This window comes from Bradysia coprophila (assembly GCF_014529535.1).
Source record: "Bradysia coprophila strain Holo2 chromosome X unlocalized genomic scaffold, BU_Bcop_v1 contig_12, whole genome shotgun sequence".
Taxonomy (NCBI): Eukaryota; Metazoa; Arthropoda; class Insecta; order Diptera; family Sciaridae; genus Bradysia; species Bradysia coprophila.
This window is the reverse complement of record NW_023503293.1, coordinates 5,532,395-5,560,197: the sequence shown is the minus strand read 5'-3', so window position 1 is coordinate 5,560,197 and position 27,803 is coordinate 5,532,395. Positions and strand designations below refer to the sequence as shown.

General features: G+C 33.0%; 1 protein-coding gene across 7 annotated transcripts in view; it reads left to right on the top strand.

The window, feature by feature from the left end:
- Positions 1-27,803, top strand: part of LOC119067288 (syntaxin-binding protein 5) — a 225,354-nt gene that overhangs the window by 90,673 nt on the left and 106,878 nt on the right. For all 7 annotated transcript variants that reach the window (XM_037170175.1, XM_037170173.1, XM_037170176.1 and 4 more), the window contains one exon: positions 23,691-23,788. In XM_037170175.1, the coding sequence (XP_037026070.1) occupies positions 23,691-23,788 (98 nt within the window). The remainder of the gene's footprint in view (positions 1-23,690; positions 23,789-27,803) is intronic.

Sequence of the window (27,803 nt, the reverse complement as noted above, 5' to 3'; positions counted from 1 at the left end):
AACAACCGCATTAAAGTTTAATTTCCACAAAGCACACAAACACACACATATAATATATATACCACCAAACAGACGAAAATGAATGATATTCATTATGAGTGAAACCGAATTACCAATCGTTGGAATTGCGTTGAGCGTCAACAGTCAGGATAGACTCTTACATTTTCCATTACATCGAAAACTTGAATAGCTTTCCATTCTAATTTGTTTTGCCGTAATCAGGTTACAATTGTTTTGTACGAGTCAGGTTTCGCGAATGGTGAATGGTGTTTGTGATGTAAATTGTACATTTATATCGTTGAAGATGACAAACAAACCTGTGTTTATAAGTGTTATATGGCTGCGATATGGCGCAATCATGTTACAAGGTAATACGTTACATGCGGCTCTGGGTATCTAAACAACAGCAGCCATATTAACCCTAAAATATTCAAACATAAATTATAATTAAAGACCTTATAAAATATTCACGTATGATTTGTTTGTATGTGATTTTCCTTTGGGTGCCTTGTGTGTTATATATTCATTTGGTTTTATGCTTAATTTTGTGTGTTTTGTTTGATATTCACAGGCATATTATAGATAAAGGTTTATGTATAACACAAAATTTTCATATATTTTTGTTTGTTTAAATATAATACGTTTGAACCTACAGCAATATCTCTCTATTTTAAGTTCTTCAGTCAGTCGGTGTATGGTAACATCGGTAACATTCATAGTACTTATAATATGGGAAACGATTTCACGTTATGATAATGAAAAGCTTTGGGCATCACGAAAATTATTCTCTCTCCTTTCTCTATGGTCTTTTTTTTCTTCCTTTTGTGAATAAAATACTCTAAAAACCACAGGGGTCGTACTACTCCTTATTTTCCTGATTTTCCTTATTTTTGAAAAAACCACCTTATTCCTCCTTATTTTTGAAAAAATTCCTTTTTTTTCCTTATTTTTCAATAATTTTGACGAGAAAACTACATTTTTGGATAACAGATAATAAAAAAAAATCGCTGCGCGGCAGAATACTGAGCAATAGGGTCATCGTAAATCTTCACCCGATCTCCTACTGCTAGTAAACAAACCATAGAAATGTAGTTCCTTGTTGTCGATTTTACTGAAGAAAAATATCCACGTGGATTACAGTAATTTTGCTACCTTCCCACTCAATGGGAAGAGCGGTGTTGAAGAAGGGGAGGGAGGGTAGAATTGAAGGTAACGGACGAATGTTTGGAAAGAATTGCCTCTGTCTCACGCTAAAAAGCGCGGTCATACTAAGTCAGTTAAAGCATCGACTTTACAAAAAGTCAGTCTAAGAAACAATCTAACGACAATAGAGCACAGTGGGGGGGGGTCCCAAAGTTTCAAAATTTTGGTGGACGCCACTTGTGTGCGACCGGTTGGAGGCTTGAAAAGGTCAATGGAATCTACCTGTTCCAAGTCATCTATGGGAAGAATCATTATTTTATTATTTCACTGATGTACTAAGAGGGAAACTTTCCCAACAAACTATTTGGTGGTAGATCACACAAAAAAACAAGACCTACATAAACTTAAATTCATTTGATCAAATTATTGTGTTGTTTACAAATTTGATATAATTCTGACCTCAAATCTCTACTTCACCTAAAAGAAAATTAAGGAATGTAGCATATTGAGAAATGTACAGTTTTATCCTGAGGTTCAAAACACGACCTACAACCAATGGAATGTTGTAAAGAGCCATAGTCTTATTTTGTGGGTTGTGTGGATTATTTGTATTAATATTTACACGTAAATATTCACAGTCCACAAAATAAACAATTGACATGGTATAAGAAAGTAGCGGTAAGCTAAGGTTAATAATTTCAAATTAACTTTTACTATTAAACCATGGTAATTCATAGGCCGCGTTCAGGAACGAAAAATTCTTCACTGAGTGAACATTCGTTTCGTTGAGCTAACGCTGTCAAGTTTAACTTTGAGGTTAGATTTCTCACGATGTACTTTGGTCGTGAAAGTTTACCCAGATGTCATGAACGTTTCGTTTCTGAACGTGGCCCATTGCGTTTAAGTGGATTTAAGTGGATTAAATTAGTGTAAAATCGTTGAATATGGGTATGGGAATTTTTGACAAACTTCGTAATTTTTGATTATGAGCCTAAAAAAGCGTGCAGGGGGTGTGCGTATAAAAAATCATCAAGATTTTTACCCAAAAATTTACTTCCAAGCTCCTTATTTTCTCCTTATTTTTTTAAAAAACCTCCTTATTTCCTTAATAAGGCACGCCATTTTTGAGTGCGAGGTCTGAAACCATTACGATTGTGGAATATCTGAATTTCTATTTTAATATGAAAAAGCCATTTTTATAAGCCAACCTTGTTCAGAGGTAAAGAACTAAAATATAAATTGTTTTCTTGGCATTTTATACGTAATAATATTTTCATTTCCATTTACTTTATGATTTGTTTAAGAGTCTCTTGTGTCCGTGTTACCGGCTTGAATCTCTCTATCCACTTTTTTAATGGATATTTTCCATAAAAAAATCATATTTTTCGCGAATGACGTCACATTTTTATGTGCATTAAAACATAAAAAAAAAAAATCTGCACTGCCGGAAATAAGAAGGGAAATGGACTGGACATGGCAACATCGACTATCCTGAATCGCATTAAATTTAGATGTTTCATTGCTTAAGCTACTGTTTCTATTATCATTAATTCTTAAGAACGTGTCCGATCACATTTCAACAGCTCTGCGAGATTGATTGAATCAATAATAATGATAATAGCGTATGGTTATTGTTCAGCCGGGAGGACACATTTTTAAGTGACACATTCGGATACTATTTGCTGCTATAGCTAGTGAAAGTACTTTTACATGGTATTGTAAGGACCACATGCTTAACGTGAATTTCGAACCACGCCTTCTAAGTATTTTACACTCTGAAGGATTTTTGAACATTGCGGCTTAGTACAGCAGTGCTAAAACCACAAAAGCGTAGTAGGAATAGAATACCGGCAGCTCCCAACAATGTATTGACCGGTAAGCCGTGTGACAGCTCTACACACACAACCATACCAGATTTTTAATGAATCGATTCAACGAGCTGTGTATTTGTGTACATGTCTGACAACCGATTTTTTTTCTGGCCTGATTGGAGACTCGAACCACCGACACTGACACTTCAATCGAATATTGGAAAGCGAACGTGCTAACCATTACGCCATTGAGTCGCATTGCATCAATAGTTTATATCCAACTTTTTTCCTTTAAATACAACAAGTCTCATCTACAATATCGTTAATTTATGCTTCTCAGATCTTTACTAGATTTGGCGAGCTAAGCAACAGAGCGAACGTGTAATACTACATTTCCCTAAATCTAGTACTTCGAATATTTAGGTGAGCCTTTCTTTTAAAAAAAAACGTTTTGGAAACTACTCTCAACTAGATAACGTTTCCAAATCACTAACATTGCATTAATTCAGGTATACAGAGGTAGAGCTCAAATGTAATAGATTTTTTGTGGAATTCCAGCTGAGATTTCCCATAGATTGTACTAATTCTACCAAAAACATCATTCGCATCGGTGAAATATTATCGGCATTATTCACACAAAGCATTATAAAGCAAATTTAAGAAGAATCGCGTAAGCACCGAGGTTCAAAGAGTTTCACTTTAGTAAAATAAAATATTATAACTCAACCGCTTCCGTCGACATCCGCACGCTTTTAACACACACACTCACACAAATACACAAAAGGGCTATCATGCAGCCATGACAAAAAATAAATCATTTCAATTCACTTCCTTCGACTTTATATTATGCAAAATTCAAATAAGGCAAAGAAAAATTGTCTGTTTTTATAAATTATATCTATACGTTGGTGCTGCAGCACCCACATTATACCTTCCATTGCATATGTTTTCAGTTGCACCAAAGTGAAAATTCATAAAAGCCAGTACCTACCTGCAACTTTGGAGTAAGTACATAAAATTGAAAAAGTAAATTCATCAGATTTGTGCATTGAAAATTATGTAAAACGAGGTATACGAGAAAGAAAGAACTTCCAAATGAAGAGGGTATTTTCATTTTATTTAATTTATAATGAGCAGACAAGAGCTTTACCAACCCGAATGTGATTCGAGATGTGAGCTGTGAGCGACGGGATACATAAAATTCTAATACTTACTGAAGTTACCATTATATAATTTCGGGGAAAGTCTATTGCATTTACAAAGCCCGTACCCTTCTGCGGGTGTATAGCTTCTGAAGAAAAGCGTTCATATTTCATGACGTATAGCAAAATAAATGACTCAACCGCAACCACCAAAAAAGGATTTATTGACTTTTTTCCGCCATCAAACAAAGTTAGATTATGTACACTTGTTTGCCGGCTTGATCGAAGTTTTCCCAACATTTTAACAATTTCAATAAGTCATTGTTTCGTCGAACATTTTAAACTTTCAACAACGAATTTTTAATGTACATGATACTCTTGGTTACAAGTTTTTGTTGTTGTGTAATATAATACGTTCTAGCACGCAATTTCAATGTTCACCGATTGTCATTGATATTAATCGCGTATGCGGCTAAGAAAAGCGCAAGCAAAATAAATGAATTTTGTAACATTATTTTCGTGCTACGTAATCCATTATTTGCACGTTACACTCCAGCTCTACGCTGTTTAATTTTCAAATAAAATGTCGCCACCTTGATAAACTAAGCTCTGATGAAAACTATGAAATATCTTTGCCGCTACAAACAAACAACCGTCATTTCCATAGACTTGCTACCGTCTCCACGAACCGTAGTCACAAAACCAACTCTGCAAATTGCTGAGATGTGACCATGGCTCGTTTCCACAATAAATAAAATTAACTTCCCCATAATTTTCCATTCCAATGTATCATCTTATTAACACATTTTCTCACGAAATTAAAGACACCCTCACACAGGAAACAGCACAAAATTGTCTAACTATAAAAACGAATCGTTGATACACTTCATCTTCCTCTACCAAACACATTTTTCGCCATGTTCGATACATAATTCCCCGAGAAAGCCTTAACTCTCTGGTTCCAACCCAACTTTTACCCGAAATTAAATATTTTTGTCAAAATAAATTACCGCACACAAGCATATAATCTCTGTAAACACCCAACTCCTCCGTGGTAGAATTTATATTTTGATATTATTGTTAGTGGAGAACACAAATAAGGCCGGGGAGCCGGGAAATTGAATGTTATGTTTTTACGGCAACTTCGATGGGTAACGAAGAAAAATGTGTTCAAGACGAACGAGTAACAGAAATAGCAAGTAAAAAGCAATAGTGAAAGCTCCATCAATTAGCTAAATAATTATTTCTTCAAACGAATATTCCCATTTATATATGGTGGAACGGGGGGGCGCTGGAGCGAAAATTCGTTATGTAACAGGAGGGAGGAAATATATATTTATGTGTGTGAGTGGATGTGTATGTGCGTTACTAGCTTGCAATTAAAAGAAAAGTTAATGAATGGATTGAGCTTTATTTGTTGAGAGGTTTTCTGCGTGGAAAATTAATGCTTAGTTTCCTCTTACCAAAAAAAGTACTCCGTGTGAGAGACAAAATTGAATTTTTTCAATTTTTCTTTGTTTATTTGACAGTTTGCTCTCTCACGGCGCTCTAACGGCTCTCTCACGGCGTACTTTTTTTAAGTGGAATGGGCACTTAATAAAGAGATTGAATAGATTGAAAACACCTGGGTAAATGTACTGGAATATAAAACAAATATGCAAATACACAACCGGAAGCACACACATAAACTTTAATCAATTCATTATGTGTAATTTAAACAACACACCGTGAAACAAATAGCTATGAAGTCAATTTCATGTGTTAAAGAGACAAATCAGAATGTAATTAGTTGATAATGATGTTTGTTCTGTGTTCAAATGGATGATGGATCATTATAATGTATTTGCTCCACTCGAGAGCAAATCGTTCCATATTTATCTTTTGACATTTTGACAAACTATATGTATATGTCTATACGCTATTATTACCACATCTATCCCGCAAACTAATTTTATATTAGCGTAATAAGTACAGTCAACTTTTCCATGTTGTTACACTCGGGCGATACATACATAATAATACTTTTCGATGGATCAACAAAAGACAAAATGCGCGTCAACCCAAGATCGTAATCCCTTAATCTAAACACACGATAAAATGGCTGTAACCACATTTTCTCCGTTCTATTTTCAAACACAAAGCCTATTTTATGCACATAATATTTTCGGGAAATTTTGTGAGCGTGTGTAAGGGTGTAACGTTTTAAATGTGCCATTTGATTTTGTAGACTTTTGTTCATTATTATACTATATAAGTTGCAAGTTTGTTAATTCATAAAATGCTGAGCTATATAAGACTGTTAATATTTTATGTATTTAAAAGGGTGCATGGTTATGGTTATCCAACTAAATTTGTACGAAACACACATTACAAATTTACAATATGTTTGAGTTATGACTTCTCTTAAATTTATTGCAAATTATAAATTTTACGATCAAATACAAAGATTTAAGAGATGGGAGTGTACACCATGAACGCATTACACTAATATACATAACATACATAGATGTGTATAAATGTGATACCTTAAATTATATCCCATGTAATTTGAACAAATTGGTCCAAATACAGAATGTTGTGGGTTCAATAAACTTGGTATTCGATTAAATTAAATTGTGTTTGAAACTGGCAGCAAATATTGTAATATCGTCGTACGTTTTAGCTGGTAACATGTTGAGATGATCAGTAGGACCAGCTAATAATTTTGAATTTATATTGTTTCAAATTTGCTATGCAAATTTCGCTCCGAAAAACTAGCACAATTTTTGTTTCGTAAGCGTTCTTCCGTTCACAATGTTAATGCTTGAAAATTATCTGTCGTGATTCGATTGCAGTCTGTAGAAGTATACTTCAAATTGACGTGCATTTTTGGTATAAAAGAAAGTTTATTGTCGTTCCTCCTGGGCGAAATATAGGAACGAGGTGGTCACACAGTATGGCAACATTGCAATCGTTTTATTATGAATGAACGAATTTACAGTTTCAATTAGTCAATGTTACATTTAAATGACAGTTTATAACAGCCAGATTTGTTTAGAATGAAAGATTATGCAAAAAGACCAAGAAATTTGAAAAAAAGGAACGGAGATTCAACATTTTTTTGTAATTAAATTTAAATCGAGATGTCATGCTCGTAATTTCGTTAAGAAAGTCTGTCTCTATATGCAATTTTACTCTGCATCTGTAGATTTTATAGTCACACATCAAAAAGGAGCAGTGACTATTTTTGAGAAAACATTTCCCTAAATTTTCTTAGGATTTCACAATTTTTCTCTAATTTTCAAAAAAACATTTTTTTGCGAAAATTTGAGAATAGATGTGAAAATGTGGAAAAAATTTAAAAAATACGGAAAAATGTTAGAAAATTTGGTAAAATGTGGGAAGATGATATCCCAAAAATATTCCCTGAACTTAACGGCAACGGGCATCCAGCTTTTTTCGCTTAAAACTGTCATAAAGTATATTTGAACGTTCAATAAAGCAGATTTAAACGTACGATAACCTCCATAATTCAACGCTTTTTTATGACAGAAAAACTATTGGATTTCTTTGGAAAAATATAAATTTTCCTTTGTCATGAAAAGATATTATGGAAAGTAATTTCTTATTGATGTTTGAGCTCGTTTCTTTGTGATCAGCAGCAATTTATATCTAATTTGCGACTTAATAATGTTTTCTCTTTGGAATTTGGACGAAATTTAATTTCATTCGTTCATACCATTAGCTTTTTTTCCCAGTCATTTTTGTTGTGAACAAAAATTTTCGGAACACTTAAACAAAAAAAAATCATTTTTTCCAAATGAAATAATTTTTTTTTATATTTTCGGTTTCAACTTATCAAAGTTCCACAAATATGTTCTGAAAAATATGTAAATGTATCCTTTACGCCGGAGGTAAGGAATGTTTTTGTTTTTTGAAATGTACATGTAACAAAAACTCAAAATGCCACCGTTTTTCTGACTCAAAATGAGAGGGAAATCAAAGGCATTTCTGATGTTATTTAATTTATCATCATCAAAGGGCCAAATAATTTCTTTGTAACAGCCGAATACATTTTCCAATAAAACAATAATTTGTACGCAATTCTTCAAGTTCTTGTGTAGTGTAATGGTATGTGGAATGCACAATATACAATGTCATCGTTATTGGATGATTTTCCGTACTCGCACGTATGTAGTGTAATATCAACGTTTGTAATCCTGAAATCGTTATAAATGTTATATGTTCAAGAGACATGGGTGAATATTATACTGTAGTAGACATAGGTTCCCATAGAACGAACTTCATGTTAACTTTGTGGAATATGAATGAAACATCTACCTCACAAGCATTTCGTATACATTCGATGCAAGTACAGAGAATGCCAAAAATTACAGATAATAAACAGTGCACCAAAGCAGAATTCCTTTAAAAATAAGGGAGAACATAACACTATATCTGGAGTATGATGACAGAACCATTACCTTTTATAAATGTGGAAATGCTTTTACAATTTCATGTACGACATTGAAAATGCTCGTGTACCAGTGTCTCGTTTCAAATGGATGTGAAACGAACACAAAGAGAGTGTACAACGTCAAAGGAACACGAAATGATTTTCAAATGAGTTTCTGTGTGATAATGAACACTATGCTTTTGAAGTCTGTTTTTTTTTTAAATTCAAGTAAAGACTGTCGATTCTAACGAGATGGGGTTTAGGCTGAACACAAAAAAAAATGAGTGAATACCTTTGATTACTTGGCGCAACATCATGTTCAGCACAAATCTTTATAGTTGTGCATTGTTCGCAATGTGCAGCGACTTCAATTACAATTACATCAAACAGTAACAGGAACAACGTTGTATGCAACAGAACAGAGGGCATCGAAAGTGTATAATTTTTACTCTATTCGACAATTAATAAATACCATTATGTAATCGAGTGATTAATGTTAGACCTATGCGGCCTCAGTGTAACAATTTATTCATTTAGTGTCCTAGTGTCTACTTTTCGTCACTCAGTTGATAGAAATTTGTTTATTCAATTATACCAGAAACATTTTCTCTGTTTACCTCAACATTTACGAATTAATAGTATGACGTACGTACATCCAGAGGCAACTTTTTTCTTTTCTTTTATAAAAAGGGAAAGAAAAACTTCTCATCCAGATTTTTATTTTCGTTGTATCCAATTTGAATATACACGTTCCCTTCTTCTTGTTACAAGTAAAATGATTATTCCATGCAGAGTATAAAGTACACTCATATCACTTTACATTGTTTTGCCCCGAAAATTTTCTTTTGAAGTCGTTTGTGTACTCTAAAATATCCAGAAGGTACAAATAAAACGAAGAAGAAGGAACAAAAAAAAACTTCCAAAGAAAATGCTTAAGTTGTTTGACGTTGAAATGGATTTTTCAATTATACAACAGGTTGTTTGCATTTTTTGTAATGCAAAAGGATATGAAATGTAATAAGAGCCATATTGTGTACTGTTAGAGACAAAAGGATTACAGTTTCACTTTCATTTTGGCCGTTCTCTTTTTTGAAAGAGAAAAAATCCCCTTTCGTAAAAAATGAAAATATTTATTTGAGTAAAATACCTACAATGTACACTGCATTTGTATTTTGATTTTTAAATATGATGCAAAGTGGCCATCAAAAATGGGATGATTATCGGATTGTCCAGAATTTACTAGGATTACTAAAAAAAATGCAATTTCACTTTGCACAATTCAAAATCATGAAAAAATAGAAATGTGAAATTGGATTCAAAATGAATAGCGAAAGACAGAAACGAATTATAAGCGAATTATAAGAAAAATGATATTTCATTCATTTAGCTGTGGCTTCACAATGTGGTTTTTTGTTGTAAACTAGAAAACCTATCCTTAAAACGAAACTAAATCAATGAAATTTACATTTTTCTTATAATTCGCTAATGTAACACGTCTCGTTTCTGTATTTAACTGGTCATATGCAGTGTCAACTTGTAATGTTTAAGTTTTACATCTACTAATAAATGTAAGTTAAAATCGCAATTTCTACGATTCATTGCAAGAATGCCAATGATTTAAATCGAATCTGAGTAAAACAAAGAAAAACACAATGTCACTCTCGACTACTAAACTCTTTCTGCTGCATGACCTTTTACCAATGAACCCCTTGTTTATGTTGCAGCTAAATCTAATAGTGTACCTTCGTAAGTGTAAACTAAAATCATTCTTCTAAAGGTTTCCACAGCTCCCCGTTCTATAACGTTATTCGATAGTTCTCCATTTCCTGCAACGAAAAAGCTAAACAATAAATAATTCATTTTCATTTTCAATTTGGATTTGTTTCAATAAACTTTCGCTGGCATTGTTTCTTCAGCAATTGCGACTACCGAAATGCATGTGGTTGTAAGTGCAAAAAAACCACATTTTACCATACCACCTCCCGTCTACTATGCACTACTTGAACTACTCTCGACTGCCGTGTGTCGTTAAAAGTTAAAACGAAAAAGCTTTTCGTCCTTCAAATAAACAATAAAATATACATGGAACTGGGAGGAAAATAATACTAAGCAATTGTACCCAATGGGAATTATTCCCAACAGAACATCATGTATCGGTATTATACTGCAGAAAACTTCATAATATTTTCTGTCATCAATTTCATGAAAATTTTCTATGTTGATGTAATAATGTGGAATGATGATGATTGTTTGTTTATTTATTTATTTTCTATATTAACATTTTGTTTGAGTTACGCTATGAAAATTGGAATTGTAATGATTATTATGAATTTGTTTGCGTAAAGGAAATTGAAATGTTTCTTATTCGAAAATCGCGTATACGAAATGCGACCCCCAATGTCAAATGTATTACACTTACGGGTTTACGGAATATTATGTAAAATTGTACATGATCGTTTCACAGATGGAACAGTAGTTATACCGTATGGGTTCATGGGAAACCGCATGATACTGGGAAGGAGTATCAAGTTTCTCATTGATTTTGTTTTCTGAATAAATGTTATTTCAATGAGCGCACAAAAAAGATTGAGGCCTGCGAATTATTAATTTAGCAAACAATGGCAAACATTTAAAATTGTCGGAAGGAATGGAAAAGAAATTTTTAGGCAGCAGACGTAGTCGAAGTTATTCTATAGAAATTTCGCTGATTTCATCACAAAATTCAAAGGTTCACAGAGAAAAACAAATTAATTTTTCACCGTTATCATTGCTATAAACGGTAATACGACTCCGAAAAACATGGTTCTATTAAATGTAACATTTTACCCTTTCGTATAATCATAATATTAGTCGTTCCATTAACCTTACAACACCCATATCCATGATATTTGCATTTTGAACTTCATAAAGCATAAAAATTTATATATTTTTCTCGAGTAAAATACTGGATGTTTTCTTTATACTGTACTAGTCAAAACATAACAATATCCGAAGTTTATTATCAAATCTACCATAAAATGGCTTTAATATATCAAAAGTGAAACACACATTTTCTCTCTCTTTCTGTGTGTATGAGTGTAGAAATTTCGCAGTTCTGTGTTGTTTTTCGACTAGGAAATGTTGTTTGGCAAATCCAAGATTTCATATTATGCTCCCATATCCCAGTCGTATCACACATATGTATATATGACAAAATATTATATATGGGATTCATACGGTGAAATGGTATTACGTACGTACGTAAAATGTATCAGTTTTTTTTTCTTCCTTTTCGTATTTTACCATTCTTCTCTCTTGTATATATATATATATATATATATATATATATATATATATATATTTAAGCATAAATAAGTGGATTCAATTTTAATATTTTGTAGAACAAGCAAATTGAGCGTACAAACAAGAGTTTATTATGTAGCATGAACATTTTTAACTCAAACGGAAAAATATCTCAAGTAATAAAAAAAGGTTGAACACGATTCCGAATGTGTATTCATACATCCATATTTTATATTAAACAACACTCTGCACGGCTTGTTACAGCTACCTAGTAACTGAAGTGTTATAATATCGTGCAGGCCGTTTCTATCGCTGGGCGATTTTATTCAATTATGTTATTGTACTGTAAACTGAAGCGTTTCTGGTCAATAAAAAAAGTTTCTTTCTGTTTTCGTAGACCAGTTCTTTTCGAAATGAAATTGTCCATTAATGACGTACAATCTGTAAATTGTTGGAGTTAAATCTTCCTGTTTTAATTAATCCCCTTTGTCCCCTTTGTTTGGACATCATTTAATTAATAGAATGTTCTTAATTAAGCTAGTATTGAAACAGTACTAAGAGTAGATTCTGCAGACGTAGAAATCGCAAAAGCTTTCCCGAAGAGAAAATGTCACCGTACTCCTTTGTGATTCGCTCATTCACAGTACTTTTATAAATACTTTGGATTTAATTAATGGTTTTCATTGTATATCCAATGGCCGTGGTCTAATTCAGGTAATACTCTCGTCAACATTTGTCTATTTGTTCGGTCATTTAAAATAAATTAAAAACAATTGACCATTATGCTGTTTTCTGAATGTTTTTCACAGTTCGTTGCCAGTTTAATACAACGTTGCATTTAATTGCAATTACCTAAGTGCTTTATGGTAAGAACTGTAACAAAATTAAACAAATCGACCATCTTAGGAACAAGAAACGAGATAGACAATTTTTGTTGTTTTCTAAAACATTTATTTTAGTTACCTACGTAACGTGTTCATTTCCCAACGATTACATCGTCCGAATCCATTTAAATATCTACAAGCAGCCAATGTTTGTCTGCAATTTTTGTTGAGTATATTGTAATGACACAACCAGATGCGCCTTTATTGCACTGAAGAAGAAAAACTAAAATCATTGTGTCAAATTAAAGAAATGATTTTAAGGCAACTGTTCCGTTTATGTGTATGATGACTGGAGTTTAAAATTTTGTAGATGAGAGTGTGTTCTTACCACATTTACTGTGGATCAATCATTTTTGGTATAACTCACTAGAAGTTCTATTTCACTAGAAGTAAAATTTACACGTATTCGGGGAGGTGAATCATAAATTTGTTCTAAAACTTTTCGAGTCGCATCTCGCATTTCGGTCAACTGAAAGACGACATACCAATGGTCTTTGCAAATTGAGAATTTATCGTGTTACGGCCATAAGCTAGTTTGAGCAATCTCATCAAGATATTTATGAAAATATTATTTAGACTACTCAGCACGATAAAGACAAGCCAGTATAAAGTAAAGTAAACTATTCGTAGATCGTGTCCCGATACACCATAACGACACGTGGTCAAAGGTCACAAAGGGAAAAAAACGTAATAAGAATAGGAAAATCGGTTCTCATTCTCTTGTATCCCCAGAGAATATTGTGGTATTTATGCTGTAAATATTCTATGAATGGATGTAAGGAAGAACCGTCATTATATACTTTTGAAATGGAATATATTATGTAGCCGAACGATCCGAACACATCAACATATACAAAACAAAATATTAAGTTTATCCTATGGGATGAAAAGGAATCTATTTTCGAGGCAAACACAAAAACTTTCCTTTTTTTGTTGTCGAATGCCAAGTAAATATTTTATGTCATGCGAAAATATACATTTAAAACCATCGTAGAAAGTCCATACACAGTTTTATGATTTATAAGTGAAGTCGGTGAAAATGGCTTTGCATTGTATTGATGGTAAATAGAAGTAGAAATTTCGGGTTGTGCGGTTGGGTGTGTTAGAACGGTATATACTTTCGATGACATTTCTAGCGCTTTGACTCTCTCGCCCCATGTGGCAGTTGAACAAAAATATGATAAATATGGGCTGTTATGGTGTTCAACTCAACGAGTCAACATTCAGAATTTATTTGTGTACAAGGTGTCAGAAGGTATGGCAATTTATTTCGATAAATTTTTATGATAACTTATGACACTTATGGCTGTTGTTGTTGCTGTTGCTGTTTGGAATAAATTTTTAGACCTTTGAATTTATTAGATTTACTCTTTTCGGAACAGGTCTCACTGGATTTCAATATTTTACGTTCTTGCCAATTTTTGAAGTTAATGACAATTAATTTAGGATCAAAAGTACAATCGGACGAGGATTTATTCAATACGTGGGGTTGTGTGTATGTTGAAATGATATACAAAATAAATACCGTTTTTCCTCTGCAGATTACAGTTTTTTTTTCTCTCTCTTGATTCGGGATGAAAAAAAAGTTTCACAAACAGAAACGTACAATTTGAACAAAGGATTCACCTTCGTATATTTTTCCACACGAATGTTTTCACAGTCCTCTATACACATTACAATGGCGTATATTTCTTTTAGTTAAAATCATACTCAGATTCGTGATGAATATTCCTTTTAGTTAGACCGAACAAAAGTCTTGTCAGAACAGACAGTCAGGAAAAAAAAAACTATTCGCTTGAATCACTGGGTAGGAATAGATAAATGAATTAACATTTTGGATAATTATACAAGGGATGCAATGGGTAAATCCTTCTGCGCTTTCGGTATGCATTCAGACTTCATTGTATTTGATGTGTGTTGTCTGTACCATTTTCGCGGTTTTGCACATTTTTCATTTTCATATTCCAAAACTTTCGCGAGAACAGCTTTGCAATGCAAATGTTCAAAGTGATTCTTTGAAAACAGTTAACAATAGGAAATCGAAAATGGCATTTGGAAGCTAAACTGTCTGGTAATCGCCGATCACTTATAACCTAAGTTGACTGAAATATAGCATAGTCTGATGAACGTTTTTCGTGTTCGAAATTCTCACCATTAAAAATCGAATTAGAGTTAGAACGTTAAATGAAGAAATGGGACTTATCGCATTGGTGAATTATATGAAAAATGAAATTTTATTGATGTAGCTCCGTTTCAAATCATAGTACCAAAAAACATCGTAAGTCTAAACGGATCAGAGCTTAATGAATGAAAGTTAATTTTTCATAAAATCCGTAATGTTGCACGACCCTTTGCTCCATTTACCTAATCAAATGTAAAAGAGTTCTTGACAGTGCCCTCTCACATTCTAAACTGCATTCATTTATATGATTGACCTGATGGGAACTAAATTTTATTTGAGAAGATATCGTCGCTCTGTCGCCACAATAGTTTCTTAGTCAAAAATCGTCACAGTAAGTAAACTTTTACTGAATATGATACATGCTTGATGTATGTATGTTCTTGATTTTATGGGAAACATGTCATTTCGTTGAAATAGACGATTAACTTGGCCTTTTTTTTTTTAAATAAAAACCGAAATCTGAATTAATAGACAACCGACTGAGCTGTGTGAAGAATTTTATTTTCTTTTGACATCTTATTTATTGAAAAATGCGTCTTATTATGCTTGGGATGTCTACTCGACCATAAATTGGTCTATACACATTTTTCACCCTTAAATCAATCCGGTTGCTGAGCTTTTCTAATCACGTAATCTTTCCGATTCCTTTTATATTTCAAATTTAACGTCAGAGCCAAAAAAATGAATTAAATTACGGAGTCGACGTCTTTATCGTCGAATTACTAAACCAGCTAGATCAGCCAGATAAATGATTTTTTTTTTCATCAATAGAATTAACTTAGCCTTCACAAAAATCGGATATCAAAATTAATGACTATACATGATGCTTAACCAATTTCCCCAATTTTTCTTTTCTTTTTTTTTTATTTTCATCTGAAGAAGTCAATTTTTATGTTTTCTAGTAAACAAGCTATACACGACCGGTTGATAATATAAATTTTCTGGAAAATTTACCCTTCGCAGATGAAAAACTCTCCTTAATCTTAATATTTCTGTGATATTAGGACGAAGAAAAAAAAAATTCCTTCATCATGATAATCTAATCAAATTCCCTGAATATGAACATTTTGAATCCCATCTTAAAGTAATTTAAAATTTCCTTCATTTCCTATTACAAATCCCTGACACAAAACTGAATTATATAAAAGGCTAATATAGTCGAACAACCCTCCTGCCCGTCGTATTATGGTTTTTTTTAATAAAATCTATAATCAAACCATGTAGCAGTTATTTTCACAAGAGTAGTCGAAGTATACTCCTTATCAATTTATAACCAATTAACTTAGAAATGTGAACTGTGTACACATTCAATGGTTGTATTTTCGTTTAACTGAAGCTGAAAAGGTACACAACACACGAATCTCGTAAATCGTGAAGTACTTATTGGAAAACGATGTGTTGTATATTTTATGGATTCCCATCGGATGGTCGATCAAACGTTCGAACGTTCTCCCGTAAATGTAACAATATCAGAGCCAATATATCGAACATTTAATAATATCTAACTGAATCGTCCATTACACACACACACACACACACACAAATGAACGCATCTTTTGAAATATAATACCCAGAATCGAATCCGGAACTGCTAAAGGATGACGTAATATTCATTATGAGAAGGATGTTTCAACTAGTATATGTATACAATATGGGATTTACGTGGCACCTTGGCCCTATTTTATGTGTAAGTGAAATGATGAAGATATGGATGGGGTTCCGTTATACCTTATTTCCATCGTATATGGGATTAGATGGCGCATAAAATATGAGGCGATGAAAATTTATAATGAAAAATATATATCGGAACCATTGTACACAATTTATTAATAATTAAACGTAAGTGGTGTGCTGTGTATGAGGCACACACATCGCAAAATTTTCTTATCTGATGTCAGTAAATATAAGCAAATATAATTGCATTATATTTCAAGGAGTTATGGCGGCATAAAATCCGTATATTTATATAGTAATTGCTGGTTGTAAAGTGTTAAATTCCTAATGGAGTGAAAAATATAAGGTTAATTATTATTACTTAACGTCTTCGAACGGCGAACGCGTATAACTCGACTTTATGAAGACATTTTACTGACGAAACTTTTATGAAATATCTGAACGAAGATAAAAAGAAAAAATTGAAAAACTAATGGAAAAATGATAGCAAAATAGTAACGTAGCCATTCGGCTGGATAAAATTGAGCTCCACTGACCTGTTAATAATTCACAACGAAGTGACTATATTCACTCACTGAGGCCGGAGGTTGAAGGTGTCATTAATGAAAACCTTTCATAAATGATGCCTTCAAATGACAACGTCCCATTCCAGGGTCAATCCATATTAAAAGTATAGGGAACGAAAAGAACGCAATGGGAAGGGGATCAAGAGAGAAATACGACATCATTTATAACTTTTCATTGGCATAATAGGCAATACAGTGATAGTATCATATGATACCTGTTTATAACAGGTAAAACGGAAAATCAAATTCACATGCATTGAAAACCGTACTTTTCATGTTTCGAGCATTATCATTAGTGTCATTTAATTTTAAAAACTTGACTCCTTTCATCTTCCTTTCAATATCCCTAACAGGACCAACGACATATTTGATGTCTCTATGGTCGAATCAAGCACCACACATGTACAGGTGTAACCATATGGAGGTCTCGCACTTCATTAATTTCGAATATAAAATGACAATAAAAAAATCATCTTGCACTCAAAAGAAAATCCTTTGTTAAGAAAATCCTCAAAATCGTTGAAAAATGATCAAAATATCCTTTGAATTTTAAGAATATCCTTGAAGATCAAAGAAAATCCTTGATAATCAATGATCAATGATCTTGTGAAAATATGTGAAAATCCTTTGAAATTGACAAGAAAATGTCCTTTCGAATCCTAGAAAATCCTTTAGGGATTTTCTTTTAGAAAATTTTGCCCCTCGATTAATGTGTTTTTGGCGAAAGCTTTATCTCTGTTGAGTATCTATCACTATTGTGGAAATATAAAAGTAGTACAAGGATTGGTACGCTGTTACAGCTGTAGCAAAAACTAATGCTTTTCAATAATTCCAATGTACATTAGCACAAAAAGAACTCCATTAAGCGCGTGGATTATTCTTTTTAAAAGAAAACATCAATATCGATGCTGTACGCAGCCTGTTTCTACAAACGATTCTCTTTTACATTGTATCCGGGCTTCGGTTCGAACAGGTGGAACTAAACGCCAGCATCATATCAACTGGAAAATTGCAACAATTCGCTTATCCATAGTAGATGTAGCATTTTATTAAAATGAAGCCATTTAAAATAATTAATAATTAGCTCATGTTCATGTTCTAGAATCAGTAGAAGGCAGGAGAAAAAAAGCGCACAAAACATAAAACTCGTTTACCGCAACTTCCACAAATGCGTTCTAATTATCCCAAAAGCTTCCACATTACACAACATTGTAAAAGCATTTGTTATAAAAGTAGAAACAAAATGGAAAATGGTGGAACGTTTATTGGTATTAATGCTTTATGTACGTTATAATGCAAATCGTACGTTTAGGTACACACATATAGGACGTGTATACATTGTCTACGAGATTTTGATGTAATGTTATGGAAAATGTTATCTGTAATACGTGTACGGTTTTTTTTTATCGTAATGCTCGCAGTTAATGTAATTACTAAAATAATAAAAATTAATTAGAATTTAGGAAATATATACACGACTGTCAGTGGCTGCTTTTATGTCCTTATTATATTTAGCCAATGTTTGTTGTTTTTTTCTCTCGATTGAATGAAATTTTATACAACTGCTGGCTGAACGATGTTATGAAGACTCTTCAACAATCGTTATTTAAACCTTGTCATATAGGCTTAGCCATACGCAGAGAAAGTTCGTGACATAAGGCACTTTTGTCAAAAAGACGAACTTGATTTGTAGAAGTCTCATTTGTATTTTTAAACATATTGCTTCTCTACAGCCAAGGACAGTCAAAAAAGTGTATTTTTATGATTTTCGTGTTTATCGATTTCAGCTGTTTTAACATTTTGATTGATTTATTAATAACAAAATATGTGTAAGGTGATCTACCTTATAAAATTACATATTATACGCGAAACAAAAACAACGCGATACAAAAAATAGCGAAAATTTGTAGATGATTGCGTTTAAGAGAAGAAATCGTCCGAATGAAAAACAAAAATCCAAGTAAAGTAAATAATAAGAAAAAAAAAATATTTACAAACAAATCATTCTTCCTTTAAACAATTAATGCATCGAAAAGAATCGAAGAATAATTATTAGTGAACAGTATAGTGTCTATAGACACTGACAAAAAAAGAAAAAAAGAAAAAGCTTCATGGCCGTACATCTAACAACGCATCGATCGATCTGGTAGTGTGAGTAGCTGAAACATGAAATGAAAAGATGAACAGGATGAAAACTGAAAGAAATGACATATTGACTGCAAGACACTAGTTGCTTATGAGCCCTAGATGAGCCTTACAAACACGTTAAAAGCCAGTTACCGAAAGTTTACTCTTCACTACAGCCGGCAGAGCGTTATACTTGGCGACACCCCGAACGAAGAGAGACCCGTTCACAACATCTCTATCATTTCGCGGCAAAATCAGGTTGCGAGTCCTACTCGACGCTCCAAAACTGAGGTTATCGTACACATAACCAGGATGCTTCGAAATTATGACCTTATGCAAAAACGTCGATGACAAATAATCGAAATACACAAACAAGTCATTCCCTAGCAGCCGAGCAGCGTGGCCCGAAACTGACTCATAGCGACCAATGTTGTAAACAAACCGAACACAAGCATTGAACGACTTCTCAAAAACCTTCTTCGAGCTAGCAGAAAGCTGACCCAGCACTGGGCAGCAATACGTGAGATGTGGCAACAACAAGGACTTAACAAGGAGCTCACGCGTCTTCAACGGCAAGGAACGAGCGACAGGCCACATATTACGGAGTCCAGCAAACAATACAAACAATACAATACAATACAAACAATACAAATTACAATGGCAAAACAGCTGAAATCGATGAAACACGTATAGAATAAAAATGCACTTTTTTGACTGTCCCAGGCTGTAATTCTTTTTATGTGACAAATCAGATCTTTTCTGCATTCGTTTCCCTTATTCTTCTAATCATTTCCGCCCATTAACGTAAATACTAATCCTACTTCAACTGACTTGAAGTTATGATGCTAAAAGATGCAGTTGCGAGCGATCCGACGAAATCATCAACTTCACGAAGTGTGATAATAATAACGGTGCTTGTTTTGTGTCGACTTTTCTCCCATTTAAACCCGTTTACATATAATCTGGTGTGTGTATATGGGGTGTACAATTTAACATACTCAGCATCCGTTCGAAAGTCAAACAATAAAAGAAAGAAAAAAATTATTTAAAAAGATTTCCATTACGATAAGACTCTAGCGAAAATATTTAGTCACGTTCGTAATTATGCTATTTTAAACAAAATACACAATAAGCCAAATAGACTTGCAAAAAGAAAAACCCTTCATCCGCATTATCCGTTGAAATTATGGTTCCTCCATTTCCCACATTTATTGTACAAAATAATATGCCTTGATATATCAGAATGGATTATATAAATGGGTAAATATGTGCATTGTTTGAATGTGCGATGAAGAGACGTGCGATGGTACTACACCACACAGACATACACATACAATTAACGAGTGTTTTAAATTAAATGTACATATTTGAATAGGTTTTTTGCAAGCGATAAATGAAATGCCAAGGCACACATATGAATGTGATGATGAAGGGAAGATTTTCTGTGGAATGAAAAAAAAAACGTTGCGGTTCATTTAATATAAATTAAACTGTGTATTTATGCTCTCGGTTCATTGAAATTCATTTCTGAAAACGTTGAATGTCGCCTTTGTGTCCTATGTATATGTTTACTTTAAACAAAGATGCCGCCGCATTAACTTCATCATGAAAAACTTCAAGGTGATGAAGTTTTTGCAGTCGAGTCAGCTCGTAACAGTAGATTATATCCACATTTAAAACGAAAAACATTATTCGGAGTTGCCGTATGTATACTTGGCAAATTTACTAATTTCAATTTCATATAGATGCGCCCTTTATCGTTACGGTTAGCTTAAACAGCATCACACATAATGTTATGTTGGCCATTAACAAAAAAGCTTCAATGTATTTAAAACAAAAATTGATTTTCGATTCCCTTTGGGAAATGCCTGCCAAACGTCGCCAATCAAGCATTTATATCAGTCGAATGTATAGAACATATTTTCATTGTGGCATCATCAATTTTGGATTAATTACAAGATAATAACAATTTTTAATTGTCATTACGCTCGCATTAATCATGGTACTTTTCACCAAAAAAAAACGTCGAAAAATTGACACCCCTTAATTAGTTTTAAAAATCAATGTGCCAAACTACGAAATAAATTTCGGGACATTAAACTTTGGTTAAAGCGGACATTAGGTGTACAACACACCACAAAAAAATAATAAGTCAATCACGATCCATTTTCCGATAAAAAATGATGACTTGTCTGTTTCGTGCCAAAATTAAAATCGGTTCCCGATTTGATGGCTAATTATTATCGGGTCTGGCGGCAATATCGCAGTGGGAAAACAATATCAACACTAGGACCGATGTTAGTAAATCACTGCTCAAGCACATTGAATGCCGTACATCATTAACATACTTTCAAGCAAAAATCTTATTATTATGATTAGTGAAGTGAAGCGCTTAAAAATCGCTGTTGCTCTTGTCGAAAGATTTTTTTTTTGATTTTTTTCTTAAAAAGAAATATTACAGGGCACGTCAGTGCAACTTAGACGTGGATGTATTTGCTTCAGCTGTTTTACAAACAAAAGTGTTTGTTTATACGGGTGAAATGGTTACATGCAATACTAGTGGTAAAACCGTATGAATTGCACAGACGTCTCCTGTAACTTTCGTTGGTAGCGTTTTAAATAATAAATAAATCTCCTACTCTTTCCTTGTTTAAGAAACTTTCTTGTGATTGATGCAAAATCTTTTACTTCATTAATTTCAACGTTCAATTGCGCTATGCGCATTTAGAAGTACCGTCTATATATTTCTTATTTCTCCAACTTATATGGAGAAATGAGAGAAGTAAGCAAAATAGAACATGAACTGTACTATTTGTTTAGATTGGGAAATTCCCACTGGGAACAGATGACTAACAAAATTTAACATCAACGCAACTTTCAATAAGGGAGGTACCGCATATACTTTTTAGTTGATTTTCTTGAAGAACTCGGAAAATAAAGAGACCCGTGTTTTTTCTTTTCTCGAAAAAATCAAAATTCGAAAAATTATCACTGGTTGAAGTTGAAAAAATTTTCACACCCGATCACACCCGCCATACAAATTGTTGTTGTAATCGTCATTTACATGGGAAGTATAAAGTGCCCTATAGAGGGTACTATTGCTCGAATCAAGAAAGACAAAAACACGGGTCCTTTTATTTTCCGAATTCCTCAAGAAAATGTGAAAAAAATGGAAAAAAAATCTTTTTGTACCTCCCTTATTGGTTTTAACTAAATTATAGTCTTTGAGTGGTACTAGACTGGTAGTCAACCTTGCTAAATTCCAATATTATGTTTTGATGTCCCAAAAATTGCATAAAAATACTGAATTCTTGTTTCTCTCAAATACCATCCGAATGTAATCGATTTGACTCAAAAACATAAAAAAACAAATAACCAGTAAACCTATTTTGTGTCGGTTTGCATAGTAGTAAAAATTGATTTTTTTTAAGTGGGTTGTGGTGGTGGACATAGTATTTTTTTCTCGTCGTCCGGTCCTTTCAATAGCACCCAAGACTGTTCCGTCTGCGTAAATTGGTTGTTATTTTAGAGAAACAGATAAAAATAGACGGAAAAATTTAGTGAATTTTCGGAAAATCAATCCCCTTAAAATATTCCTTACTCCTAGACTAAAATACTTCAGCGGATTAATTCAATGCAGTGACTACTTTTAGGAAAATAATTTTTCCATGTTTTCTCAAATTTTCCAGTATTTTTCCCACAAATATTTTTAGGAAAATGTTTTACCAAAAATAGTCCCTGATTTAGGTCAATCCGATAGCCGTTTCGATCAATTACCATCCTCCAGTCAATTTTTTTCCCTTGTAGAGTAATTCGTTTACAAAGCAAGAAATTAGTTTAGAAAAAAAATAAATATTTTTTTCGTTTATAATCAAAAACAGTATCAATTATGTAAAATGTCAAACTCATGAATAAATATATTCCACAACATTATTTCGAAATGACTACCAAATTACCTTAATCTCTCGGAAGAAAAAGACGTGAGAGCAACGCAAAAAAAATCGTCATCAATTTCGAGTAAATAAAATGGAGGAAGAAAATTTTGTTTGTACAAAATTCGTGAACGATACCAGATTTAAGATATAATTTACTTTAATATCGAAAACATCCTCTATCTGTCAACGGTTTATATTATGTCTATCTATATGTGTACGGTAATGTGTAATGTGATACCGTATTCTCATTTTATAAAAGATGTATGCGTGGATTAAAGAAAAAGAGGCAGCTAGGAAAATATTGTATTTCTTCCGCACCTTACAAACACCCAACAATCAAAATATAATCAACACATCCCTACATTATATATATTTTCTCTTGTGCAAAGATATCACAGTAATTCAGCTACATGTTACACACATTTTTTCACTGCTTATTACGTATCTCATCGCAACAAACCTCATTCTATACGTGAAAATTCTAAAAAAAATTCTATTCTTTGTTACAGACTTTCCGGCATGGATTTCCTCATTCTCCAACAGCGCTTGCATATGATCCTGTACAGAAACTCTTGGCAATCGGCGACAAATCTGGTTCCCTCAGAATGTATCCTTTTTACAATCATTTTTTTTTCACTTAAATTACTTCTCTAGTATTTCATGGAAGGAAGAAGAAAAAAAATGAATATTCAGTGTGATGAATTGTGATTTATGCCGTGATTCATACCACCCATTTTCTCCTTGAATTTTTCTTTTGTGGATTATGAAACGGCATAAGTACCTAACTGTATGTAATGCTATGGACGAACGTTTGTTGAATGTACACAGAAAAGGTGAAGATGACAACGGCGAAAAAAAGGTAAAATTGGATTAAAGACATTATTAAAAAAAAGCAGATGACATGAATATGGATAGGGTTTAATGATTGTGAAAGGATTATGAAATGTGTATTGTATACGTAATTCAAGTGGAAAGAGGTACGGCGAAGGAAAACGTAAAAGAAAAATTGTCAGAAACGACACTCTTTTTCACATTTTTTTTTTTTGCTCTCCCCCCGTCTACCTTATGAAATATATTTGAACAGATCTATGCGTTGTATTGATGTTTTCGCTGGTGTTTCCGCCTTTGCAAAGTTATTCGATTAAAATTTAATTTAACAGGAAATCGAATTTTCACATAAATATCAAAATGGGAAATGTAATTGGAATATTCACAACAGAATTCACAGCAAATAATCATTGCTATGTTGATTAACCATGCGTTTGTGAACTGAATATAATTAAATGAATTGAAACTTATGAAAATACTTTGAACTCGCTCGGATCGTTGTTGTCGATGATGGTTTGATATTTCATTTTGAAATGATTGCGTAATTCCTTGCGTCGTGCTTTGGAATTTCTTTCAGATGAAATGCCAATTAATAATTGTGCAATGTATACAGGAAAGGAAAACAATTAGTTTCACGTTGCATAATCAATTTGAGACTGCAGTTCAGTCGTCAACCGGATTTTCGCACACAGATACATATTTGAGATCAGAATTTTGCGTGCCTGTGAGTTTACTTTCGATTTGTTTCGGGACACGGCTGGCTTACTGTAGGTCCCGGGTTCAAATCTCTCACGTAGATGACAAATTGTCTACACAACATTCAAACATTTCACGTTTCAGATGAATGAAATAAGTGCCCCCCTATATGTAGTAGATGTCGACACATCGAAAAAAAATCTAATTTCGATGTGTAATGAAAGTAATTCCTGAGGGATTATATTTAAATTCCAAAGAAGATTCGGTCGCGTACTGTTAATTTCTAAAAGATTTGGGTCTAGGTCCATGATTTCTATTTGTGTATCGATTCAGAAACTCTTGGTGGTACATTCTCAAATAAAACAAAAAACATTTTGCAGATTTTAAATTTAATAAAAGTTCAGAAAACCCTCCGTCTCGAATTGCCGACACCCTCAACGAACGTAATAAAATACGACGAGAAAAAAATGTTCATTTACTAAAACTAATATTATTCAATCATCAAATTAACAAGGTAATTCCATGTGGATAATAAGAATCAATCAATTCGATAAAGAGAAAAGTATGTTTATGTCCTTAAGATAAACGTATATCGGTGAACAATTTAGTAAACATGTCAGTGAACGAATAAGAACGAAATGCCCGAGAAAGCAAGCTCAATAATTAACAAGTAGTGTTCAAAAGCATAGCATAACGAGTGTGTATCCATCCATACGTACAATATGTGTGCCATTTCAGTGTGTTTGTGTGTGTGTGTGTATACATATCGAAAACATTATTGAACTGAAATGTCAATTTGTTTTCCTAAACTGTTGATTGAAAGCTTAAAGGTATTTCCCTTTATGTAATATAAATCAATCAAACACACCTGGAGGTAATAGAGACATATTTTTCGTTAAGGATACATTGAGCTGGTGTATTTACTCTGGGAAAGGAAAATTCGTAGATTTGTTTTTAAAACTATGATACGATACATAATGTAAGAAGGTGGTACAATTGTATATACAAGTATGTTTGGTACACAACCGACCGGTCTATTGGAAAAGTTTTTTTTTTTCATTTTCCTTTCCAACACCCGTCTTATCGCATGTTCGACATATGCGTATAGAGAGCATATAGTGGCTAGTGTTATTGTATTAGATACTGTTTGAATCGTCTTCGTGTCTTAAGCAGTACTTGTATAAATGTCGCATTGTATGAACAATACTGGAACGAACAATCGGAATTGTTTTTTTTTGTTACTTGTGTGTTGCACGAGGTTATGTGGGAATGGTAAAAAAAGGTCCTATTAAAGAAAACACATTTTCTTTTCGGTGGTAGACAATGGGATTGAATGAGCAATAAACACAAGGAAAAAAAAATCGAGGTCGTAAATATTTTTTCTGGAACCGTGCCAACATGATGTTACACTTTGTAACACGAACTCCTATTTTATGGATTCATAAATCACTAGATAAATTCGTTGTACAATTTTTTTTTCATAGGAAGTCAAAGGTGTATTTATGATTAAATATATTTGTACGCATCATTGAACTTTCACCGATAAATTCGTTTTGTATTCAGTTCCCAAATTTTCAAAGCTTACAATTTCGTTTTTAACTTACATAAATCAAATTATTGACAATGTGTTATCATGTCGGGATACATATTTACTTTCGCTAACACACATTACTGCATATAGAGCGGAGTGTGTATGTGTGTATACTGGTAACTGAAGCATTGATATAGCGAAATCTATCGCCGTTCAGAGCAGAAGAAACCGCCATTAAATACGGATCTTCAATATGTAAAAATAATAAATCTCATGTCTCACATTCCATTGTCTTTAAAGAGAAATTTTTAAGGTGAACGGCGGTCAAACAGGTGTGAAAAATATAGGAAGTCATTTACACCTAACTCCTAAGCTTTATGACTCGATGTCATTGCTAACACTTAGTGCGCTCATCTAATATTTAATCAATTCAATAAGAAAGAATTTGTCGAAATATGAGATTCGATTCGAGTAATAAAACAACATTATAGACCATTCTACTCAAATTACACGTAAAGCATCAAGTGGTAATGCTGTTTTTCCAACAACAACAAAACTTCCGTATTATACACAAATAGCTCTTACATTTATAATTACATCAAGCACATTTACTAAGAGCATGATTCGTCTATTCGAAGATTCTTCTTTTTTTTCTAAAAATAAGACGAAGGAAGAATCGTATTACTCGAAAAAAAAACACTAACACGATACCCGTTTTTAATAAACCGACGGAAACAATAATCGCATCTGTTGCCTCCATTTAGGTTGATTTTATTTAAAAGAAAATATTGCCCCAATGCTTTGCAATTTGATGCCAAGCTTCGAAGATTGGAGTTAGATTTTTTGTCGTTTGTTGTTGTTGCGGTGCTTATCGTTGAGATTCTGTTTGCCTATATAATACACAATACTCTTTAAGTACGACAAATCCAGTATATGTAGATAGATATAGATGTGTGTATCGTCGTTGCGTATTAAAGAACACACAAAAGCCAATATAAACAAAATTGATAAAAGGAATTGAAACGAAAACTTCTTATAATGTAATGGATATATGAGATGTCAATAGTAGCAATGGTAACCCAATTTCATTTCATCATATGTGATAAGATGAGTCTACTCTCGAAATCAATAGTAAATAAATACTATATCGAATACATAATCTGCACAAACAATTTTTTTTTCTCCTTCGCTTTTCATCGCTTTTTTTAGATATAACAACAAGACACACATAATGCTTTTTCTCACAATTTTTCTCGTCTTCTTCTTCTTCTTTTGCTATTCTACTTTTTTCTTCTTTGAATTCTAATTTTTTTTTTCTTCGTGCTGTGTGTTGATACAGTCATTTTCTTTTTTAGCATCATACTACTTTCATTTGTTATTCTTTTTCACTTCAATCAAATATGTACTTCATCTCAAGATGAAAGTGGAAAAGAAACTAGGCATATGGTAGCGATGTGTGTCGATCGAATTTTATTTCGATTGCGATTGACTGGATTTCGCGAATGGTCGCGAGGGTGCGGAATGATTAATTTTGAAAAATACTTCGCGTTTTTTCATTGTTACGTAC